At 46.9% G+C, this 23898-nt stretch overlaps 1 protein-coding gene across 1 annotated transcript; it reads right to left on the bottom strand.

Moving 5' to 3' along the window:
* Positions 1-1118: 1118 nt before the first annotated feature.
* Positions 1119-18411, bottom strand: PTPN18 (protein tyrosine phosphatase, non-receptor type 18 (brain-derived)). The gene is given in 13 exon segments (XM_012649909.1): positions 1119-1363; positions 1579-1653; positions 2077-2262; positions 2265-2278; positions 2956-2998; positions 3001-3043; positions 3252-3515; positions 3599-3665; positions 4041-4183; positions 5232-5294; positions 5805-5873; positions 15987-16117; positions 18366-18411. Coding segments are annotated over 13 exon segments (1212 nt in total). The 3' UTR covers positions 1119-1295.
* Positions 18412-23898: the final 5487 nt, after the last annotated feature.

Raw genomic sequence — 23898 nt, 5'->3', positions numbered from 1 at the left:
TGCTGGCTGAAGGTATGAGTGGCTTGGGATCAGCAACCCAGAGGCCAGAGCTGACCTCATGGCTGGGGGTATAGGAGACAGCCCAGGGTCAGGTCTTTTCAGGAAACAGAGAAAGGGGGCAGCACCTGGAGCAGAAAGTAGGTCCCAGATGCAGATCATGAGACAAGGGCTCCAGTGCAAGATGCTTATTTGGCAGGGAGTACGGGGGAGTGAGTCAGGGGAGAGGCAGCAGTGAAGGGTGTAATAGCACACCAGCTCCGCCTGGGCAACCAAGCCGCATCCTCCTGGGAAAGCTCTGGGAACTCATTAAAAGTACACACCTCAGTTATCTCGCTGAGGGGTGGGCTAGGTGTTATATTTATACATCACCCACCATTCACTGGTTGGAAGCTGCTGGGGGAGGGGAGCTCGTTCCAAGGCACTTGTGATCCACCACGGATGCAGCCCTCACCCAGAGGTGTCTGTCTGCCTGGGAGTCTGGATGGAAAGTCAGTGGTCAGCCCACTTGGTTGTCAGGGTGGGGTCTGCACAGCTGGGCATGGTGACGGGGGTGTCTGAGATGTCTGTGCATCTGGGGATCTGTTGATATCTGTCTGGCAGTCCGTCCAACTAGGGGTCCATCTGGCTGTCTAGCTGGTGGAGAGGTCTTTTGGGAGCTCTGTTTGGTGATCTCTCAGGCTGGGACTGGTCAGGTTGTTGTTGGTCTATCTCTTTGGCTGGGGGGTCCATCCAGCCAGCCATGGCCTGTCCTTCTGAAAGTCTGGCTGTCTTAGGGTCTGGCTATGTCTGTCCAGGTTGGTGGTCCATCCATCTGCCTATCTGGGGATCTTTTTGTCTGTCTCTCCGAGGTCAGTCTGTGTGGCTGTGGTTATGCCAGGCCTGGATCTGTGTGAATGCCTAGGGGTCTGTCCATCTCTCCGTGAGGTCACCTGAGTGTCTGAGTGAAGGCGGCTCACATACTGAGGAGGGACCAGTCCATTATGTGGTGAGGGGAGCAGTCTCTGGAAGCCCTTCTGTCCACTCCTGGCGTCACCACTCAGGAGCCACGCCCCTTCCAGACGCTCTTTTTAAATCTGCTCTGTTAAGCCTCGCAGGCCATTATAACCCACCTACCTCCCCCAGCCTCAAGCCTCCAATGCTGTAATCACCAGGGCAAAGCCCCACATTTCTCACCCTGAGAAACTTTTATTTTGATCAGGGCCAGTGTTCCCACTCCCAACACGTGGCACAGTGGAGCGTGGCTGTCAGCGAGCAGTCCAAGAGCTCACGCGGAGAGGCAGGCGCTGGTGCAGCACTCACACCCGGGTCCACTCGGCCGGGGGGTCCCGGGGCCCTTTTGGCCTTCCGATGCGCAGGTTGAAGCCTGGGAGAGGAAGGGTGCTGTGGGTCTCACGGAGAAGCGGAGGTGCGAAGAGGTAAGCAACTTGTGGAAGGCCGTCCCCATGCCTAGAGGTCCTCTGGCTTACTGAAGCCACCGGACTCCGAGAGCCTGAGTCCCACGTTCCCAGGCCAAAGTCCCAACTTTCTGGGGTGCACTCAAAGCTGCGTGGAGTCCCCGCGGCCCAGGCTCTGACTTACCTAGCCCACTGGTCTGAGCTCCATCCGTCACGTCCTCATAGGCGCCTGACCCGGCCGGGCTTTGGTCAGCAGGAACTGCGGGCAGGAGACGCCCGCCACGGGTCAGCTCAAGCAACCCCACGGAGTCCCAAGACCCCGCCCCGGACGCTTCCTTCCGAGGCCCGAGGAGGCGAGCTGAGGACGGCGCCAGCGGGAGAGGGCGTGCCCGAGGGCCTTTAGGTTACGGCCTGGACAAACAGGCCATTCTGGCCAGAAGCCGAACTGGGACCAGGCATCAGGGCCACAGTCTCCGGGGACGCCTCAGCGGCGTGACCAACGACTGGCAGTAGCCCGGGGGCGTGGCCAGGGAAGCCCGCAGGCCAGCCTCAGGGGCGTGGCCAGGCCGGTGGCCGGGTTCCAGCGGCCGCCCTGGCCCACGGATGCCTGCAGGATGGGTTCTGAGAAGGAGTAAATGGGTGGGCGCCGACCCGCCCCAGCCCCGCGCTGGCCTCGACTCACCGCGGCCCGGCGGCGCCCCCCGCGCGTCCTCCGCGTGGGTCCCGGGCCGCTGGGCGCGCGGCGCCACCTGGGCGTAGAGCGGCGCCTCCTCCGCGCTGCGCGCCCACGACCCCGGCCCGGCGCCCGCGCGCGCCCCGCGCTTCTGCACCACCGCGTACGTGTCGGCCATGGCGAGGCCCGGGGCCACGGCACCGAGATGCTCCTGCGGGCGGGCAGGGTGCGGAGGAAGTGAAACGGCAGCGCGGGGCGGGGGCAGCGGAGCGTGCTCGGCGCGCAAACCGCGGGCTTCCTTCCCGCCCGGGCGGCGCGCAGCCAGGAGGGAGGGGTCTCTGGGTAGGGCGGTCCCGTTTCTGTGTCCCCAGCGTCCCGCAAGTTAGGCAGGTGAAGGGGGGATGGGGCCAGCCCGACAGGTAAACGGGCAGGGTTTTGGTACTGAGGGGTGGTCGTTTCTGTGTAAATGTTTATTGAATAAAAATGAGGAAGTGGCATCGAAGAGGAGGAAGGGCTGGCCTTAAAGTGGAGGGCTAGCCTCCAGGGCGGGAGGGTGAAGTCTCTGCTGCGAAGGAGAGTCAACTCCGTATCCGCGGCACCCAACATGACGCCTGACAAGTGGGCAGCATCAGGAAGTTTTGCTGAATTATTGATTGGCGGACCCAGGAAAAGAACCTCAGAACGCAGGGCTAGGCGGAGGCCATGCATGGGACCACTGGGATAAAAGGGGCATCTTGGGGAGGGTTGTCAGAGCTCAATTCAAAGAAAGGGCCAGCGAATATTTGGTGAACTGAACAGCAAGCAAGCGGCTAGTGTTTCAAGGGCGAAGAAAGAGCCTCTGAGCCTGAGAAACTGGGCAGGGAAGGATGCAGAGATGCAGCCAGGTACCTGAGGGTCCCGCCTGGTGGGCCGGGCATGGCAAGAAGCCCGGGGGAGTCCGGAGGAAGAGGACGTCGTCATAGAATGGGACACAATTCTGGGGAAATTCATGGGAGGACCATGAGGCTTTAGAGGAAACTGGCCAGACCGCTGATGGGGCACTGGGGTAAGCTTAAGAGGAGATGGCAAGGGAGCCAGGAGGCCCTCAAGAGTGGATGTCATTAGGAGTCCGTGGACTCTGCTCCGGGTCCTGGTCTCAGGGTGTTGAAGGTGGAAAGGACGAGAGAGAGGAGGGGTCTCTGTACCTCCTTGAGGTTCTGGTAGTTGGGGCTGGCGTTCTGGAGCGCTGAACAGAACATCTGAGCCACCGTGTGGTACAGAAACCGGCACTGCTCCTGTCGGGGTGAGGGGTCATCAGGAAGGGGGGGGGGCAGGGATGGAAGCCCGGCCTGTGTTGCTAGGAACCAGGAGCCCGAGACTGAGGCTTGCACCTCTGTCTGCACGGCTGCAGGACACTGCTTCCGCATCTCCAGGACCACCTCGAAGAGGCCGAAGTTAGGTGGGATGGTCTAGGGCGGAGAGACGGGGCACGGGAGCAGGATGGCCTGGGCATGGGACACACACTGCACACACATGGATGCCTTCATCGTACCTGGGTCCGGAGCAGCTGCCACACGTAATCCACGGTGCACAGCACGCCTGTTCGCCCGCAGCCAGCACTAGCAAGGGAGAATCAGAGCCAGGGCAGGGCCTACCCACAACACCTTTTAAATGGGGCACTTGGGGCCGGGGGTGAGGGTCCTAATGGGATCCCCTGCAGGTCCTCTTGATTCCCAGGGTCCCCAGATTGTCACTGAAAAAGGAAAAACTTTTTAATCACGTATGTTGAGCATCAGCTGTGGGCTTACTCCCCAGCTGAGTCTGTGCTCAACAAATGCTAACAATTTCAGTCCAGGCAGGTGAGCAAGTATGGCCTCTCAAAATAGGCATTCAGGATGCAAGACTGGCCCCAGGCCCTGCACTCCCCTCCCTGCCGCCCACCCCACCCTGTCCCCTCTGCCTCACCAGACCCTCTTGAAGCCCATTCCCTAAACCTGCAGTGGACACAGAGGTGTCCAGGGCCAGATCCCTGGAGGCGACGGGCTTCCTCCACCATGGCCAGTATGTGAGCAGGACTGCTTGGGACCCCATGGTCTGGCCAGGACATATACTGCAGCTGGTACACAGAATGGGATTCCTGAAAACAGAAAAAAGAGGAGCAAAGAATAAGAAAGAAAGAAAAGCATCCATGAGAACTTACTACACGCCAGGCCCAGAGCTAAGTATCTTACATTTAAACCCACCAGATAATAACTGAGGAGGTAGGTGCTATTGTGAATGCCCATTGTACAGAGAGAAACAGGCAAGAAATTGCTCTCATGTGGGGGCCCCTTTCCTGCCTCCTCCCCTGTCTATACCTGCAGGGAGAAGGCCACGCTCCCAGCAAAAAATCGGTCCCTTAGGTAAGGGTTGTTGGAAAGGATAAGAAAATAATAGAAAATAGAAAATAATGGAAATAAAAGAATACACAGAGACAAAGGTATGGTTTTATAGATTTATAAAGATTATAGGCAAAGTGGGTACTCAGGGGGCCTTGGATCTCTCCGTCAATCACGAAAGACAAAGAGTGAAGTTTTACATGGGCATTTATAGGTACAGTGATCAGTTGCCAGGGGTAACAGATTTACATAACAACAGGTATGAACAACAGTTCATCTTAGGTTAAAAGTTTTTCAGAAGGCTTCTTCAGATCCCTTAACTAATTCTATCTACATGAACAAATGGTTACAAAATCTTTCAAAGACTAACTTCTAAGTTCTAAGGTAAATTTATCACTTAGCAGAAAGGTTAAACAGAGATATAGTGGCTCCATATTTTCTTTATCAGGTTATAGTGTATTGAGACAGGTAGTCAGGAGTTTAAGCCAGAACTGTCCCTTGGACTAATTGCTTTTAGCCACAGGTGTCTGTCTGTTGGGCGGGCACTCTTTGATCAGCTCTCATCCTGTGGCTCTTAGCAGACCTGCTTTGCTTTTCAAAGCAAGTCTAAACCTCAGGTCTGAGAATTGCAGCACCATTGTGGGATACAGCCAGCTACTGATCTTTCAGAGATGTCCTCCTGAGGTGAAACAGCTTTTGATATGCAAACTAACATGTTCACATATTCCTTCAGGGCAAAGCTCTGCAAAACTCCTGAGACGGTTCTGTCTCCAATATATTTATATTAATTTATGGAGCAACATATACCTTCTGGAATGTGACCTTAAGGGTCCTGAGCATCATGTCTGCATTCAGTCACTTCTCCTTTGTCTGAGTATGGAGGCAATAACAAAAGTCATGGTGCCAAAAGACACATGTTTAGAAAGCAAAGCATTCCTGATTAAAAATCAAATAAACATATTTTAAAAAATTCATTTAGCTCAAACATCCCCCAAAGTGTTCAGGAAGGAAGCATTTGACAGAGGGAAGAAAGAGGACACTATTATAAAAACCCCAAACATGCCCATTTACAGGGAAAAGAAAATTCTAAAACAAAAGTTTCACTGTATTTATTAAGTACTAACTGTAGGTATTTCTTTTGAAATGGTAAGAGGAGTAAGTATTTCAAGAAACCAGGCACATTTACATTACAGAGATAGCTGTGATACTTCACAGAGACATTTGTAGGCTAATACCAGGTAGTTCCCTGCAGTGTGAGGGGACCGTGTGATAAAGATTTCAAGGCCAGTCCAAAGGCTTTCCACCCTGGGACTCTGCCTTGAAACCTCCCACAACATCCAAGTCCCCAAGAACCCTGTTCCCATCTCTGCCCCAGCTCACCAAGGTGATGCAGAAAAGCCCAATCTGCAGTGGCTCCTGTTCTTGGGCCCAGTAACACTCACACCTTTTCTACAAAAGGTATGGGAGAAAGAGCAGGGAGTGAGGAGGGGGAGTCAGCTTCAGAGTTTCAGCTCAATACGTCCACCCTTCCCACCACCCCATTCGCCGCAGGTGCTGCTGGTGGACACACACAGGCAGCTGCAGCTGTGATGGAGGCCAGCCAGAAGCACCAGCAGACTGAACACGCAGACTCAATGGAGGGGAGCCAGGACCATGCAGGAGGAAGACAGTCCAGGATACCCTCCCACTGCAAGCAACTAAAAAACCACCAAATCTATGAGCCATTATTTTCAGACACTGAATGACAGGCATTGCAGGACTCTGGTCACTGAACAGACCACCCCAGCTTACTGCCTGGAAGTGTCACCAGGCTGTAGGACATGAGGAGTCCAGTGAATCTCAATAAGTTGAGAAGCCAGAGATAATGGCTCAGGGAGGCCAAGGAAGCTAGAATTTGCAGGGAAGCTAGAATTTGCAGCCCTGGAAGGAACAAAATTATACAAACAAAAGCAAACAAACAAACAACTTTCCCTTGCAACAAAACTCCCCAAACCCCTCCAGAAACTGCACAGGGGTCTGTTCCCTCCTTGAATCTTTGGCAGAACAATAATCTGCATGCACACATACAGCATGAGACTCCATGAGGCCATGCAAGAATAACTTCCCATGAAAGCATAATACTACGAATCTGCAGGATTAACATTTTCTAGAGCTCACAATGAGACAGAAATAATTTACATATCCTCTAGACAGAGTGCAGAGGCCTCATTGATTCTAGGGGGCATTCAGTAGGGAACCCAGAATGACCAGATTAGAAGTAGTACTAAATTAATCCTACCATAAAGGGTAGGTACTCTAGACCTGCCCTAACAGAGCTTATACTCAAACCTCAAAATGATCAAACATCCAAAAGTAACTTAATTGCCTTCCTGAAAAAGTAAAACACTCTTTAAAGAAACAACAGAATCCAGCACTTAGCTGTTTAACATTTAAAACATCAAGCATCTAATTACATTTTATTAGCCATACAAATAAGCAGGAAAATGTGACTCTTAACCAGGAGAAAAATCAGTCAATAGAAAAAGGCCCAGAAATGACAGAGGAAGAAAGAAGCAAAGACCTTAAAATAGCTATCATAAATATTATAAATATACTCAAAGATGAAAAGGAAAACATGAACATGATCAAGAGTAAAATAAAAAATACAAAGAAAACCTAAATGTAATTTCTAGGAGGAAAATTAAAATATACGAAATGAAAAACGTACTGTTCAATAGCAGATTAGACCTCAGAAGAAAAGATCAGTAAACACGAAAACATAGCAATAGAAACTATTCAAAATGAAAAAGACAAAAGAAAAAAAATACCCCCCAAACAGAGAATCACTTCTATACCAAATGGTCTAATGTATGTATACCTGAATGAAGTCCAGAATGAAAAGTGAGAGAGGGGAGAACAGAAACTATATGTGATAAAATACAAGCTGAAAAATTTCCCAAATTTGATGAAACTATGAACCCACAGATCCAAGAAAGTCAATGAACCAGAAGGAAATAAACATAAAGTAAGTCATACCAAGGCAAATCAGGATCAAATTGCTGAAAAACATTGATAAAGAGACAATCTTAAAAGCATCATATACAAAAAAGACACATTGCATGCTGAAGAACAAAGAATGACAGCAAAATTTTGTCAGAAACTCTGCAAGTCAATGGTGTGACATCCTAAAAATGCTGAAATTAAAAAAACAACCTTTTCACACAAATAAAAGCTAAGAGAATTCATCACAAGCAAATCTGCACTATGAGAAATATTTAAGTAAGATCTTCATACAAAGGGAACATGATACCAAATGGAAATACAGATCTACACAAAAATAATGGGGTCAAGAAAAAAGTAAATATATGGCTAATTGTAAAAGATATTTCTCTCATTTTTCACATCTTTAAAAGATAATTTAGTGAATTTTATCAAACAATTAAGGAGGAATTAACACACCAATCCTTCAAAAACTCTTGCAAAAAACTGAAGAAAAGGGAATATTTCCCAACATATTGTATGAGGCCAATATTACCCTGATATCAGGATTAGACAAAGATATCACAAGAAAACCACTAACCAATGTCTCATGAATATAGATACAAAAAGTCTCAACAAAATACTAGCGAAATATACAACATGACCAAGTGGGATTAATCCCAGGAATGCAAGGTTGGTTCAGTATATGAAAATCAATAAATGTCATACACTATATTAGTAGAGTAGAAAAAAAAACCATGATCATCTGAATATATGCAGGGGAAAAAAAATCAAGAAAATCCAACAGTCTATCACAATAAAGTTCATTAGGAACTCAGTGCCCAAAGTTTTTATTGGGGAACCTTCTGTATAGCATGTAGGCACCCTCTGCCCAACATGTACCTGTATCAAAATTTCAGACTCTCAGAGAGCAGGTGTTCAGCATCAACCATATTGTTTGTATAAGCAGTTTAGGCATAGTGAGCCACTCTTACTAGAAATCCAAGTTCCCAGAGGCCAGATAGGAGCCAATCTTATAGGAAGGCCTTTTTAAGCTTAAGCAATTTAACTCTCAAGCAATGTTTAACTCTTTTCTACATAGAAAGGGACCTATCTTGAAAAAATAACAAATTAAAAGGACTTATACTTCCTCATTTCAAAACTTACTATAAAGTTATAATAAGCAAAGCTGTGTTATACCGGCACAAGGACAGACATATTGTCAATTGAATAAAATTGAGAGTTTAGAAATAAACCCTTACATTTATGGCCAATTACTTTTCAACAAAATTGCCAAGACCATTCAATGGGGAAAGCATACTTTTTTCAACAAATGGTGCTGGAGCAACTGAATATCCATATGCAAAAGAATGAATTTGGATCCTTACCTCTCACACTACATACAAAATTAACTCAAAATGAATCAGAGACCTAAATGTAAGAGATAAAGCTACAAAACACTTAGAAGAAAACATAGGAGTTAATCTTTATGACCCACTGTTAGACAATGACTTCTTAGATAAAACACCAAAAGCATAGGTGAAACAATAGATAAATTGGAATTCATCAAAATTAAAAAAGTTTGTGCTTCAAAGAACACTATCAACAAAGTGAAATGATGTGAGTCAGGAGGCTGAAGTAGGAGGATTGCTTGAGCCCAGGAGTTTAATAGCAGCCTGCACAACATAGTGAGACCCTGTCTCTACAAAACAATACAAAAAAAAAAAAATTAGTTGGGCATGGTGGCATGCTCCTGTAGTCCCAGCTACTCAGGAAACTGAGGCAGGGGCCCAGGAGTTTGAGGCTACACTGAACTCTAGCCTGGATGACAGAGAAAGATCCCATCTCTTAAAAAAAAGTAAAATGACAGCCCATGGAATGGGAAAGATATTGTAAATCATGTACTGATAAGGGACTTGTATCTAGAAAAACTCTTACAATAATAAAAAGACAATCCCAAATAACCCATTTTTAAAATGGGCAAATGATCTGAATAGACATTTTCTAGAGGAGATACACAAATGGACAAATAAGCGCATGAAAACCAAAACCACAATGAGATATCACTTCCCACTTATTAGAGTGACGTGTGTGTGTGTGTGTGTGTGTGTGTGTGTGTGTGTGTGTGTGTGTGTGTAGAGAGAGAGAGGGAGAGAGAGAGAGAGAGTCATACGGGCATAACATTTCAGTTAATGACAGACCACATATATGATATTGGTTCCATAAGACTATAATAGAGCTTGTATAGAAATTTGATATATAGCACTTGATATTGGCAGTGCAGATCAAGTAGGGAAAATGACTGATATTCAATAATGGTGTTGGGACATTTGGTTTACCATATGAAAAAATAGATAAAATACCATCTAAGTTTGTTTGTGTAAGCGTACTCTATGATGTCTGCACAATGACAACATTGCCTAATGATGCATTTCTCTGAACTTATCCGTGTTGTTAAACTATGAATTTTTCTCTCTGTGCTCTTGCTGTCTCTCTCTACACACACACACACACACACACACACACACACGTATATATTTATATATACAAAAAATAACAAGCGTTCATGAGTGTGTGGAGAAATTGGAAGCCCTTGTGCTTTGCTGATGGGAATGCAAAATGGTGAAGCCACTGTGGAAAACAGAAGAATTAAGCATAGAGTCACCATATGAACCAGTAATTCTTCTCTGGGTATATACCCAAAGAACTGAAAACAGGGACTCAAACAGATATTTGGTTACTAATAGTCATAGCAACATTATTCACAATAGTCGCAAGGTAGAAACAACCTAAATGTCCTTCAACAGATGAATGGGTAAACAAAATGTGACAAATACATACAATGGAATATTATTTGGCCTTTAAAAGAATGAAATTCTGATACATACTGCAACATGGATGAACCTTGAAAACATTTTGCTAAGTGAAATAAACCAGAGACAAAAGGACAAGTATTCTATGATTCCACTTCTATGAGGTACCAAGAATAGGCAAACTAATAGAGATAGAAAGTAGAACAGAGGCTACCAGAAGATGGGGGAAGGGAGAATGGGGAGTTGTTTAATGGGTGCAGAGTTTCTGTTTGGGGCAATGAACAAGTTCTGGAAATAGTTGGTGGCAATGGTTGCGCAACATTGTGAATATACTTAATGCCACTGAATTTTACAGTGGCATTTGAAATGGTTAAAATAGCAAATTATATGCTGTGTACATTTTACCAGGATTTAAAAAGAGATAAAATATGAGATACCACCTCATATTCCCTAGCATGGCTATAATAAAAAAAGATAGACAATAACAAGTGTTGGCGGGGATGTGAAGAAATTGGACCCCTCGTACATTGCTGGTGGAAATGTAAAATGATGTAGCCACTGTGAAAAATAGTTTAGCAATTCCTCAAAATGTTAAAAATAGAGTTCCCATATGACCCAGCAATTCCACTTCTAGGTTTATACCCCAAGAGAAATGAAAACATACGAATTTCATAGCAGCATTATTCATAATAGCCAAAAAGTAAAAAGTACCTAAATTCTATAAACTGATTAATAGATGAGTAAAATGTGGTAGATCCATACAGTGGAATATGATTCAGCAATAAAAAGGAGTGAAGTATTGATACGGGCTATAACATGCATGAGCATCAAAAACATGCTGAGTGAAAAAAGCCAGTCATGAAAGACCACGTATTACACAATTCCATTTATGTGAAATGTCCAGAGTAGGCAAATCTACAGAGACAAGAAGTAGATTAGGGATTGCCTAGAGGTTGGTGAGAAATGGGAAGTGACTGCTAATAATAAAAATAATAATAACAACAATACAGGGTTTCTTTATGGGGTGATGAAAATGTTCTAAAATTTATTTTGGTTATGGTTTTGCATAACTCAGGAATATACTAAAAACAATTGAATTGTATACTTTAAATGGCTAGATTGCATCTCAATAAAGCCATTTAAAAAGATAAACTAAAGCAAAATTAATAGCAGTATATTATATAGTTCTTATTTAGAATTAAACTATATAGCAACAATAGACTAAAGCTTGGGAAGAGGAAATTGAAATATACTATTGTAAAGTTCTTATATTTTATGTGAAATGTATAATATTATTTGAATATAGACTATGATAAGTTAAAGATATATATTGGAAACCCTAAAGCCACCACTAAACATTTAAAATTAAGAGGTATAGCTAATAAGGGAATAAGGACCATGAAACAGACTCATGAAAAATTCTCAATCTGAAAGAAGACAGAAAAAAAGAAGAACAAAGAACACATAGAACAAATAGAAAACGAATAGCAAGATGGTAGATTTAAACCCAATATTATTGATAATTACATTGGAGACTAAATGTTCCAATTAAAGGCAGAGATTGTCAGATTAGATTTAAAAAGTAAGTCCCTACAATATGCCAGCCACAAGAAACACTTAAAAATAAAGGTGAACACAGATATAAAGTAAAAGAATGGGAAAAGACATAGCATCCAAACTCTAAAGAAATGTAAATGGCTACATTAATATCAAAGTACACTTTAGAAAAAGGAATAGTAACAAAAATAAAAAGGGACATTACATATTGAAAAAGGAAACCAATCATCAGGAAGACATAATCCTAAACGTACAGGCACTCAATTATAGAGTTTTAAAATACCTGAAGCAAAAACTGACAGAACTTAAAGGAGAAATAGACAAATCTACAATTACAGTTGGTAATTTCAACATTACTCTTTAAGAAAATAATAGGGAAAATAGACCAAAAAAAAAAAAATCATAAGAATAATAAGAGTTGAATAACACTGTTGAAAAACTTGACCTAATTGGCATTTATTGAACAGTTGGAGATCTCAACACTCCTCTCTCAGCAATTCATAGAACATTTAGAGAAATTAAATCAGTAAAGATTAAAAATACCATAAAGATATAAAGTGTCTTTCAAAAAAGACTATCAATTTGACCTAACTGGTATTTAGAGAACATTCCACCCAATAAAAGCAGAATACACATTTTTTTCAAATGCACACAGAACATTTACCAAAATAGACTATATTCATTGTCATAAAACAAATTTCGGTACATTTAAAGGACTGAAATCACACAAACTTATTTTTTGACCACAATAGACTTAATTAGAAATCCATCAGCAAAAGTTATATGGAAAAGTCCCCAAATATTTGGAAACTAAACAACCATGGTAAAATACCATGGATCAAAGAAGAAATCACTAAGGAAATTAAAAGAGTACTTTGAACTAATTGGAACAGAAGACACAACTTATCAAGTTTGTGGGATGCAGCTAAAGCAGTGCTTAGAGAAAATACACATTAAGTCCTCACATATGAAAAAAGAAAAACCTCAAATCAATGATCTAAGCTTCTGCCTTAAGCAACTGGAAAAAGAAGAGCCAATTAAACACAAATAACCAGAAGTAAGGAAATAATAAAGAGAGAAAATGATTGAACTAGAAAATGCAAAAACAATGGGGAAAATGAATAAAACTCAAAGCTGATTCTTTGAAGAAAGAATAAAATGATAAACTATCTCAGGGGTTGGTGAACATTTTCTATAAAGGGTCAGATAAAAAATATTTTAGAATTTGAGGGCCACACAATCTACTAAACTTGCAACTACTAAACTCTGCCATTGTAGCATGAAAGCAGGCATAGACAATACATAAATAGTGTGGCTGTGTTCCAAAACATTTTATTTACAAAAACAGGCAGCAGGATGGATTTAGTACAATAACTGCAATTTATCCTTCTTTACTCTAGCCAGACTGACTGGGGGGTTGAGGAGGAGAAAGAGAAAACACAAATTACCAAATCAGAAATAACATCTGTGGAGTAGCAGAGGCCAGAGTTGTTAGAGTGGAGTGAATTAAGGACAGACAGGGAGAAGGAGCGATCAGAGCTGTACGGGGATGCAGTCACTATAGGGCTCATGGCCTATGCTGTGAAATGGGTGGGAAGCACAGCAGGAGAGCGTTGCCAATGGGGGGTGGAGTGAGCCCCATGAATAAAAGAAAAAAGATCAACAAAAAATTAAAAAGGGGAACAGTGGGGCTTTCCACAGAGCCACAGTTAGGTCACTCCAAGAACTGTACCCTTGGGTTCTGGGGTCAGGGAGGAGCTAGCAAGATTCCTCCCCCCTCCTCCCTGCACAAGGACATGCATTGTGGGGGCCCGAGGACACCTACCCGCCCATTCTCTGTCTCTCTGCATGCCGTCAGGATCACCGAGACAAGAGGGGTGAGAGGAGAGGGAGGTGATTTGGGTCAGGGGGCCAGGGAAGCAGGGTTGGGGGAATCCTCAGAATGTTGGCTCCACTTCACCCTACCCTTGCCTGAAAGCTTGACCCCAGACTCCAGATCAGCCGCCAGAAGTCTAGCAGGGTGTGTCGCAGGGGTCCTTGCATGGCGATGTGGGCCTGGCTTCCGCCTATGCCCTGGTGAAAGCCGCCTTCCTACTTCGATGGTGCTGCCCAACCCCACCACCCCCAGTCAGACTCTTCCCGGACCCCAAGCCTGACCCGGATGAAGTTGCCATTGATGTAGTCCCCGTGTCACTCCTGGAGCAGGGAGAGGATCACTCGTGTCTGATCATCTGCCAGCAGGTGAGGTGAGAAACGGGGAGTTTGGGGGTGACAGGGTTGTCGAGGCCCGACAAGGGGGCCACACACAGAGGCGCCCTTGTGGGCTGCCGGGGAGCCCTGCAGCCAGGGCCAGGCTCTGGGAGGGAGGGCGTCCCGGGAGCGCAGTAGGTGACGCAGGGGTGCGCCAGCCGCCCGACTGCTGCCCTACTCCCCACGGAAGCCCCCCAACTTACATGGCAGCACATCTTTATAGCACCTCTTTGTCACGTTCCCAGGCCAGCTGCCGCCTGGGTGGAGTACAGGCCCTTGGCGGAGCGGGCCTTGATGTCCTGGTGGGAGGCCCCGAGAAGGCAGGAGAGGGGAAGAGAGGAGCCTGGTCAGAGACTAGGCACCCCGAGGCACTCAGAGGGTGCAAGGCAAGTGGCCCCGGGGAGGTGACTGAAGACCCCCAGAAACACAGGGCCTGCTTAGTAATTTTGATACAATAATGATAAAATAATAACAGCTACCCAGAGCACCTTCTCTGTGCCAGGCGCTGTGCTAAAGGCATTTAAGCATCACAAGGTCCCGGGGAAGTGGGGACCCCCGTTATGCAGGTGAGAAAGTTGACGCACCGCATGGTTGAGCGACTTGCTGAAGGTAACAAGATACTATAGGTCCTTTATTACTCATAGATTATTATCATTAGTGAATAGCGTGTTACCGTCATCATCAGGCATTCCTAATCACAGTAAGTAACACCTCCCACGCCAACGTCCTGTGTGAGCCACAACGCTAAGTGCTTTACTTACGCCCACCGGTCACTTTAGTCCTGCACACCGTGGTGTAGCGGGTGCCGACGTCGGTGTTTCTACCCGGAGAAGCCCTGCGGTTCCCGTGAGTGCAGGCGGCGGCCAGGGCGGCAGGGGCGTCCTCGCTGCGGGCCGAGCGCAGGGCCCCAACTCTGTCGCCCGCCGGGACCACAGAGTCAAGTCACTGACCTGCGTGACGTCATGTAGCACATGGTCATTATATGTTCACGTTATGTACATTTTCATATTGCGTAAATTATTTATTTTACATTTGTTATGCATTTCTTATTTAATTTCTTATATGCTACAATATTTCTACATGTGTGTAAATTATTTAGATTTATTTTATACGTATCTGTTACATATTTTATATTTACTTACAAATTTTTTGAATCACATTTTATAAATTATAATTTTATCCGTTACATTTGTTTTAAGAAGTTATATTTTTATGTAAATTGTCATTTATAATCATACTTATTTTTATGTTTATATGCCACATATTATTCCATATATGCCACCATATACTGTTTACATATTTGCATATTGTTTCTAAATTTGGTACTTTTATTACCTGTAATGTGCCGTGCCTACCGCGCCGCGCTTGCACTGCTCCTGTTGTAATGTTTAGAATCTTCATAAGCAGTGACAAGGGCCTCCACAAAGCGAGCGCCCAAGGTGTGCTGAGTGCTTTTATCCACATCATTTATTCCTCAAGCTAGTTTGGTCATTAACGTTCCCATGTCACCAAAGAAAAAACCGAAGCCAGAGGGCCAGGTCAACCACCCAACACCATAGCACAGAAAGGCCTGTAAGCTGATTCGAGGGTGCCTCCGCACCGCTCCCGGCCCCTTCCTCTCTGGGATCACAGAGGTGACAGCCAGGTCGCCCGGGAGGTCCAGCGTGGGTGTGCCGCCCGCCTTGCCCGCTCCACCCGGCGGCAGGCTTGTTCCGGGACTCGAGGGTGTGTGCACGGCCTGTCCCAGCCTGGCGTGGACTTCGCCCTCCGGGGCCTAGGGGCAGCGGGTGAAGACCGAGAGGGCGCGAGAGCGCGACAGAGGGGTGCTGGGAGAGAAGAGCCGAGAGACCCCCGAACGGGAAGACGCCCTGGGACACCGAGACAGAGATAGCCCGCAGGGCGCACAGGAGGGAGGACGGACGTCGGGACTGTCCAAGGCGCGGAGCCGAGCGCGCCGCGCAGCTGACCACACTCGCCCACTCGCGCTGAACTCGCTGGCGAAGACCGCGCCCTCCCGGCCGCCCCGCGCCGTTAGCTGCTCCAGGAAGCTCCGCGCCGCGTCCGCGCTGCGGCTCGTGGCGCCTCCGGCCCTAGAGGTGCGGGCCAGCCGCGGCGCTCAGCCTTCCAGCGAGTGTAGACTCCGCGGAGGCAGCAGCCAGCGGGGAGACTCCGCCCCGGTCGTCGCCAGCCAGTGGGGGCACGTAGCGGCCGACTCGGCCGCCCCTCGGCCAAGCGCGTTCGGAACACGCCCGCCCGGGGTGCTCCCGCCAAGCCGGCTGCGGAGCGCGCGGTCCTGGGGGCTGGGGCGGAGAATGAGTCCAGCGCTGGCGCTTCGCTTTCTTTTTTCTTGGCTGCCGGGCCTGCGGGTTGAGTCCGCACAGTTCCGCGGACACTGCCTACCTTTTGGACCCACCCCTAATTTGGGATCCGCGCCCTGGGCTGCTCTCCAGGTGCCTCCAGGCTGCGTCCGGGTCCGAGCCCGGGGCCGGACGTGGGGTTGGTGTGTGTTGGGGGAACGGTCGGTGGGGACGGTCCCCGAGATCAGCCTGCTCCTCCTGCCCGGGGGGCCCCAGGTGGAGGCGTCCCGCGCTGTGCGCTCCAGCCGGGTCCAAGGGAGTCGGGGAGAGCTAGCCGCGGGGAAAACTGACGCCCGGGCGCCCGCGACGTGGGAAAGGCCGCGTGGGAGCGGAGCTTCTGGATCTGTAATTTCCGGAGGTTCTTTTTCCGAGACGGGCTGGGAAGCGTTGAGGGCGCTAGGATCAATGCTAATTTGAGGATCTCCACACGAATAAACCTGCTGGGAAACAGAATTGAGGTGCTGGAAGGGGATTCTGGGGGAAAGGTGTTCTCAACGCTTTGAAAGAGCTCTCTCTCTTTTTCCCTGTCTCCACACCATCTTCAGAAAATGTGCAGGAGGTCAGAGAAGAGCTGCTGTCCCAGCCCCCGGGATCACGGAGGGCAGGCTGGAGCGAGTGGACCGGCACCTAGGGGCCCATCAAGTACAGGCCTGCGTAGGTGGGTTACCCCCCTCTCACCGAGGCCACGAAGAATTTCGAGGGGCGGCATTGGAGACAGCGTCAGTGAACAGTTTGAGGTCGTTGAGGTGTTGAAAGGTAACACTGGGGGCTGGGTGTGTGCTTTGTCACTGATATCAGGTTGTCAATTTAACTCATTAGGGGTCATCAGAGTGTTTCAGTCAGGGATGGGCTAGATAGGAAGTGGATTTGGCGTTGCTGTCTCTGGCCTCTGTCCCAGCTACTTAACTGGGAGAGGTGGCAGCGTGAACACAGCCATAAACAAGTAACATATAAACAGATGTGTGTAGCTGAATTCCAATGAAACTATTTATGGACACTGAAATTAGAATCTCATGTAATTTTCATGCACCACAAAATATTCTTTTTTTTTTTTGAGACAGAGTCTCACTGTGTTGCCCGGGCTAGAGTGCCGTGGCGTCATCCTCGCTCACAGCAACCTCAAACTCCTGGGCTCAAGCAATCCTCCTGCCTCAGCCTTCCGAGTAGCTGGGACTACAGGTACGTGCCACCATGCCCAGCTAATTTTTTCTATATATTTTTAGTTGTCCAATTAATTTCTTTGTATTTTTAGTAGAGACAGGGTCTCGCTCTTGCTCAGGCTGGTTTCGAACTCCTGAGCTCAAACAATCCGCCCGCCTCGGCCTCCCAGAGAGCTAGGATTACAGGCGTGAGCCACCACGCCCGGCCCCCAAAATATTCTTTTTGTGGCCTGCAGGCTATAATTTGACCCTGGCTTACATGGTTGACAGCTCACAGTGGGCCAGTGGGGATAAGTGGCTAAGGTGTTTCCTTCATGGAGGAGCCCCTGTTGGGGGGGGGTCACTGTGGAATCAGGGCTTATCATTTACCAGTTTCATCTTTGAGGGTTCTGGGAGGGGGAGTCAGTAGTGACCACTGAGGATGAATGATGACAGTGAAGTCACTGGTGGTCAGCCAGAGTCCCCTCGATGTTCATGGGGCGGGGGTGTCAGTGAAAGTAACTGAGGAGCTGTTGGGATTTGCAGTGTTAATAGGTGAAGGGTCAGAAGAGTCAGGGAAGTCACTGAGGAAGTACATTGCTCCTAGTCAGTGCACGACAGTGAGTGTCAGTGGACTTGTTGAGGTTTCGTGAATGGACATGGGTTGTTGGAGACGCAGAGGGCAGAATACAGAAGTGTCAGTGAGCTGTGAGAAAATATGGATGCCGAGTCCCAGAATACTGGCTGTTGCTAATGGCAGTCATTGTAGGCTAGTGGGTGCTAGAGCACCGAGGGATCATGGACAGTCTCTGTAGACTGTCATGGCATGTCACCTGAGGTTGATGGTCACTGGAGACTAGGTGGTACCTGGGAGCAGTGGCAACACTGAGGGTTCAGTCACTGGGTCCTTCATGGTGGTGGGCAGGGACGCTGACTAGTGACTGGGGCATCTGGCTAGCTGGGCATCTGCTGTCCAACTAGGGGCTGAGCCTCCATCTGTCTGAGCGGGGGTGTGGTGGATGCCTGTTCAGCAGGACACCCTGCTGAGGGCCTGTCTTTCTCATAGGCCAAGACCTATCTTACTGGTGGAGGGTAAGTCTGTCTGTCCAGATGAAGGTCTTGCTGGCTGGCTGGAGTGTCTCTTCACTGGGGTAAGGTCTTTGTCCATTTGTGGGAAGGGGTCGTCCTTGAGGGGTTCTGACTTCTGCTTGGCTGGGATCTACCTTCCAACTGGCGGCAGGTTTTCACATGTCCCTCTGGTCACAGGTCTATCTGGATGTGTGGCTAGGGGTCTGCCCATCTGTCCAAGGATCTGTCCATTTTCCTGGCTGTCTGTCTAGCTAGGAGTTGTTTCCCTGGGATTCTGTCCATCTGTCTGGAAGTCTGTCTGGGCATGGGCCTGTGTGTCTGTTTGGTGGTCTGACCAACTGTCCAGATGCTGCCTGATGGCCTGTTGCGGGGAACGTGGCCAGTGTTCCCTGCAAAAAACCGGGTCCCTTTGGCAGAGTTGCAAGGGATAAGAAAATAATAGAGAGAAATGGAAAATGGAAGAAATAAAAGAATACACTGAGACAAAGATATAGTTTTATAAGTTTATAAAGATTATAGGCAAAGCGGGAGCTCAGGGGGCTCGGACCTCTCCGTTGGTCTCAAAAAGCCCCGAATGAGGTCTTACATGGTAACTTATAGGAAATAGTGAACAATTGTCAGGGGTAACAAATTTACATAACAACAGGTAGTATCTCTCAGGTTAACAGATTTTCAAAAGGCTTTTACAGAAGCGTTCTACAGATTCTTTAACTAATTCTATTTACATGAGCAAACGGTTACAAAGTCTTTCAAGGTTAATTTCTAAATTCTAAGGTAAGTTTATCATTTAAACAGAGGGGTTAAACAGAGATATGTAAGCTCCATGTTTATTAGGTTATTGTGAATGGAGACAGGTAGTCTAGAGTGGTTTAAACAAAAGCTTTGCTTTTGGCCATTTAGGAAGCTATCCTTTCTGGGAAGCTGTTTGTTCCGGAGGGCACTCCATTGTCAGCTTTCAGCCTATAGTTTTTAACAGATTCGCTTGTGCTTTACAAAGCAAATCCAATCCTTTAGGTCTGAGAAACGCGGCGCCTCGTGGGATACAGCCGCTACTGCCTTTCAGAGACGCCCTTCCGAGTGTAACAGCATTCGAAATGCAAACCAACACATTCACCTATGCCTTCAGGGCAAAGATCTGTAAAACTCCTAAGACAGATCCTGTCCCCAAACACGTTTAATACTAATTCATGGAGCGACAGCCTGTGAACATTAAGTGGCTGAGGCTGTGGCTGGCATCTGCCAGTCATGTCTCCAGCTGGGTTGAGTGTCTCTCTCTGGCCTCATGTCCACTCTCACTCCATGCTCCCCCTCACCGTTTAACCCACCTGCCCTCCTGACACCTGATTATCCCTCCATGTCTCTCCAAACATCCAGACTCTCCTAGCTTGCTTTCTGCTGAGCTCAGGCTGGGTATGGGGGATGGAAAGGCCCCCTGAGACCTCCAGCAGCCCTGGCCGGCCCCACCTCTCCCCTCTCCCAGAGGATCGCAAGCTGTGTTCTGACAATGGGACTCACCACTGCTGGTGGCCCTCTAGTCTGGCATTTGGCAGACAGGAAAAAGGTGCTCTCCAGTGCCTGGAGCCTCTGGGACAGCTTTGGTTGCAGTCTCCTCTAACTCTCCCACCTCCCACAACCTGCTGCTCTTTGTGCAGGCTGGGTTTCTGCCCTTGGGAGCTGCTCTGCAATTCTGCTTCAAAAAGGAGGGGGGAAACCTTGGGAACAGAGGAGAAAGCCCTTTTCCCCATCTTTAAAAAAATGACAATACCCTTAAAATGCTCATAACCAACTTTTCCCCCAGGTTGGCCTCACCTCTTCAGGGCAGAGCCTGGGCATCTTCATTGCCAGAGCAGACCCTACATGCTAGCATGTGCCCTTGGAGGAAATAAACTCAGGCAGACAAGTGCTCTGACAGCGTTGTGGGCAGCGCCCAGAGGTACTGTGACTGACAGACCTGGTCAGGCCCCCTGCATCCTCGTGCGATTTCTACACCTCATTTTAGCCTGGCCTCATTCTAGCCCAGCCTCAGCGCACTTCCTCTGCACACAGAAAAGACCAGTCCTGCATTATTTTCAGCTGATGTGGCTCCAGCACAGCTGACCGCCCTTATGGTCCCTGAGCGCGGAGCCCATGGTGTCATGGCTAAGTGTGGTCTCTAGGACAACCAAGGGAGGCATGGATCTGACTGTCCCCAAAGTGTAACACCAGAGAGAAACAAGTGCACGTCCATGTCTGGGTGGGCGTAAACATCTCTGGAAGGATTCCCGTAGCGAGGGGCTCCCTCACTCCCACTGCTGACTGGGATGTTCTGTAGTCCTGGCCAATGAAATGCAGCAAGAAAAAGAAAGGAGTGTCTGTCAGAAACACTAATTGGCATATGGCATAAATAGCTAGAAAGTTCTAGAGACTCTTAGGAGAAACCATAAGAACTTACAGGGAAAGTATAATAAGGTAGCTTGTTAAAATATACTACATACTTACGAACACATCATTTTCCTATACACAAGCAGTAATGAATTTGAAACTATAATGCAAAAAAGATTTCATATTAATTTCTTGGGAAATTAATTCACTGTTAGTGAATTAATGGAGCTAGGCAAAGGTACTGCCTACTAACATCACAAATGGATACCCAGACACTGTGGGCCTCCTGATAAAAGAACAAAACAACCCTATCAAGGATCACTGCTAAAACAATTTGAGCCTGTATCTGACCGGGCCTCTAGATCTCAATATTAATTCAGAGGAAACCCAATGGCACATGAAAATATTAAATGACACCACAAGTGATAAGAGCAGCAACATCCATACTGTGGAAACTCTATTAAGACAAAAAAACCAGTTTTCTCATTGAATAAATTACAACAACAACAAAAAAAGAAGACAATCTTATAGATTAAAATGAGACTTAGGACTTATACACTAATGGTTTTAGCAGCATTATCCAGAAAAGCCCAGATGTGGGAAACAACCCGAATTTCATCCACTGATGGATAAACAGGTAAAATGTGGTACATATATACAATGGGATATTATTTGGCAATACAAACAAGTGAAGTAGACACAAGCTATAACACAGACGAACTTAGAAAATATTATGCTCAGTGAAAGAAGCCAGGCAGAAAAGGAGACATTATATAACTCCATTTGCATGAAATGTCCAGAATCAGCCAGTCTATAGAGACCAAAAGTAGATGAGCAGTTGCCAGGAGCTGGGGGCCTGGTTGGAGGGGGTTGGGGAGTGACAGCTGATGGGTATGGGGTTTCTTTCAGCAGGGACAAAAATATTCTGAAGTTAGATTGTGGCAATGGTTGCACAACTCTGTGAATATGATTAAAACAAAACATTGAACTGTACACTTAAAGTAGGTGAATTGTGTGGCATGTGGATAGCTCAATAAAGCTGTTAAAAAAAACAAGAACTAAAGAGACTTTTCAACCATTTACAATGCATGGACCTAATGTGTGAACATGCACTGGCTGTGTGATGATACAAAGGAGTATTTGTTCATAATTTTAGGTGTAATAATGGTCCTGTTGTTTTTGTGGCACCCTTATCTTTTAGAGATATACATAGAAACATTTACAGGCAAAATGAGGTGTCTGGCATCTGCTTCCGAGCAAACTGGTGGAGTGGATGTGCAAGGAGATGGGGCGACAGAGACAGACCAGCCAGCACCGAGGCTGGCTCGGGGACTCACTGTGCCATCCTCTCTGCTCTGGTGTGTTTGAAATTCTCCACATTTAAAAGATTTAAAACAGTCAATCAATATAGAGATGAACAATAGAGAAAGGGAGCAGATGGGTCACAGAAAACACACACGTGCACAAACACACACACACACACACACACACACACACACACACACACGAATGGCCAATAAGTGTTTGAAAAGAGGCACAACTTCTGTCATAATAAAAGAAATGCAAATTCAATTGGAAAAACATTTGCACCCAGAGCTTGGCAAAGGCTAAAATATATGGACCTCGGGGGCAGGCACTCACATTATCCTGATGATGGCTGTGGAAACAGACATGACCTCTATTATTTTAAAGACATAATTCCACGTGTAGGGATTTATTCATCAGAGGCACTTGCATGACTATGCACAGAGGTATGCTCATGTTCTTGAAGCAATGTCAGTGGGAGTGAAAACAGGAAACCACCCGCTACACAGCCACAAGGAGGGAGGCAGATCCGTCTGCACTAGACAGCCTCCTCCTCTCGTGTCCTTCCTCCTGCCATGTGACACTGCTCCCCTTCACCTTCCCCCATGAGTGACAGCTCCCTGAGGTCCTCACAGAACGCTTGTGAACTGTTGGTGGGAATGGAAATTAGTGTAGCTTTTATGGAAAACAGTATGGTAGTTCCTCAAAAAATTAAAAACAGAACTACCATATGATGTGGCAATGCCACTTCTGGGTATACAGCAAAAGGAAATGAAATCAGTATCTTGAAGAGAGAGCTGCACTCCCATGCTCACTGCAGCATCATTCCCAATAGCCACAATATAATAACAGACTAAGTGTCCATTGCTAGAAGAATGGACAAAAAATGTGGTATACACATTCTTAACAGAGAGCCAGGCATGGTGGCTCAGGCCTGTAATCCTAGCACTTTGGGAGGCCAAGGCAGAAGGATCGCTTGAGGCCTGGAGTTTGAGGCCAGCATGGGCAACAGGGTGAGACTATGTCTTAAGAAAAAAAAAAAAAAATTACACCAGACAGATATTTCATGTCCCAGGTGGGACAGAGCAGCACAAATTAAAACTTATGAGTTGTCTATTTAACAATTGTGGACCACAGTTGACTTTGGTTAACAGAAACCATAGAAAACAAAAACACAGAAGTGGGCACTATTGTATTTTGAAATAAATTCAGTTTATATCAAAGTTCCAAAAATAGGGCACAGATCTCCCATAAACTCTTCACTTGGCTTCCCCACTTGCTGGTCTTCCTGAACACCGAGAAGAATGGGGCAGAGGCTGCGCATGAGTGCACTCTCCTACGTGGGTCTCCTCCCTTGTCCTTCACACGTCTAAATTATACAAGTACTCCCTGTTTTCTTAACAGAAAAGCCAAGCAAAAGATGCACAAACATCCCTCCAGCGCCTCCTTGCCCCCTATACGCTATCTGCTGGCCCTGGATTCTCCCAACTAGCCTTGATGGCTGTTATCTCTGCCTCATTTTACAAACTCTCCTGCACAGACCTCCAAGCTAAGGTATTCCCAAGCTACCCCCAAGCAGCCTGGTGACCACTTATGACCCTAGGATGGTAACTCAAGAAAAAGAACAACCTTTTTTTTTTTTTTA

This window comes from Propithecus coquereli, unplaced genomic scaffold (assembly GCF_000956105.1).
Source record: "Propithecus coquereli isolate 6110/MARCELLA unplaced genomic scaffold, Pcoq_1.0 Scaffold307, whole genome shotgun sequence".
NCBI classification, from domain to species: domain Eukaryota; kingdom Metazoa; phylum Chordata; class Mammalia; order Primates; family Indriidae; genus Propithecus; species Propithecus coquereli.
Note: the sequence above shows the minus strand (reverse complement) of the source record. Positions and strands in the feature narration are given on the sequence as shown.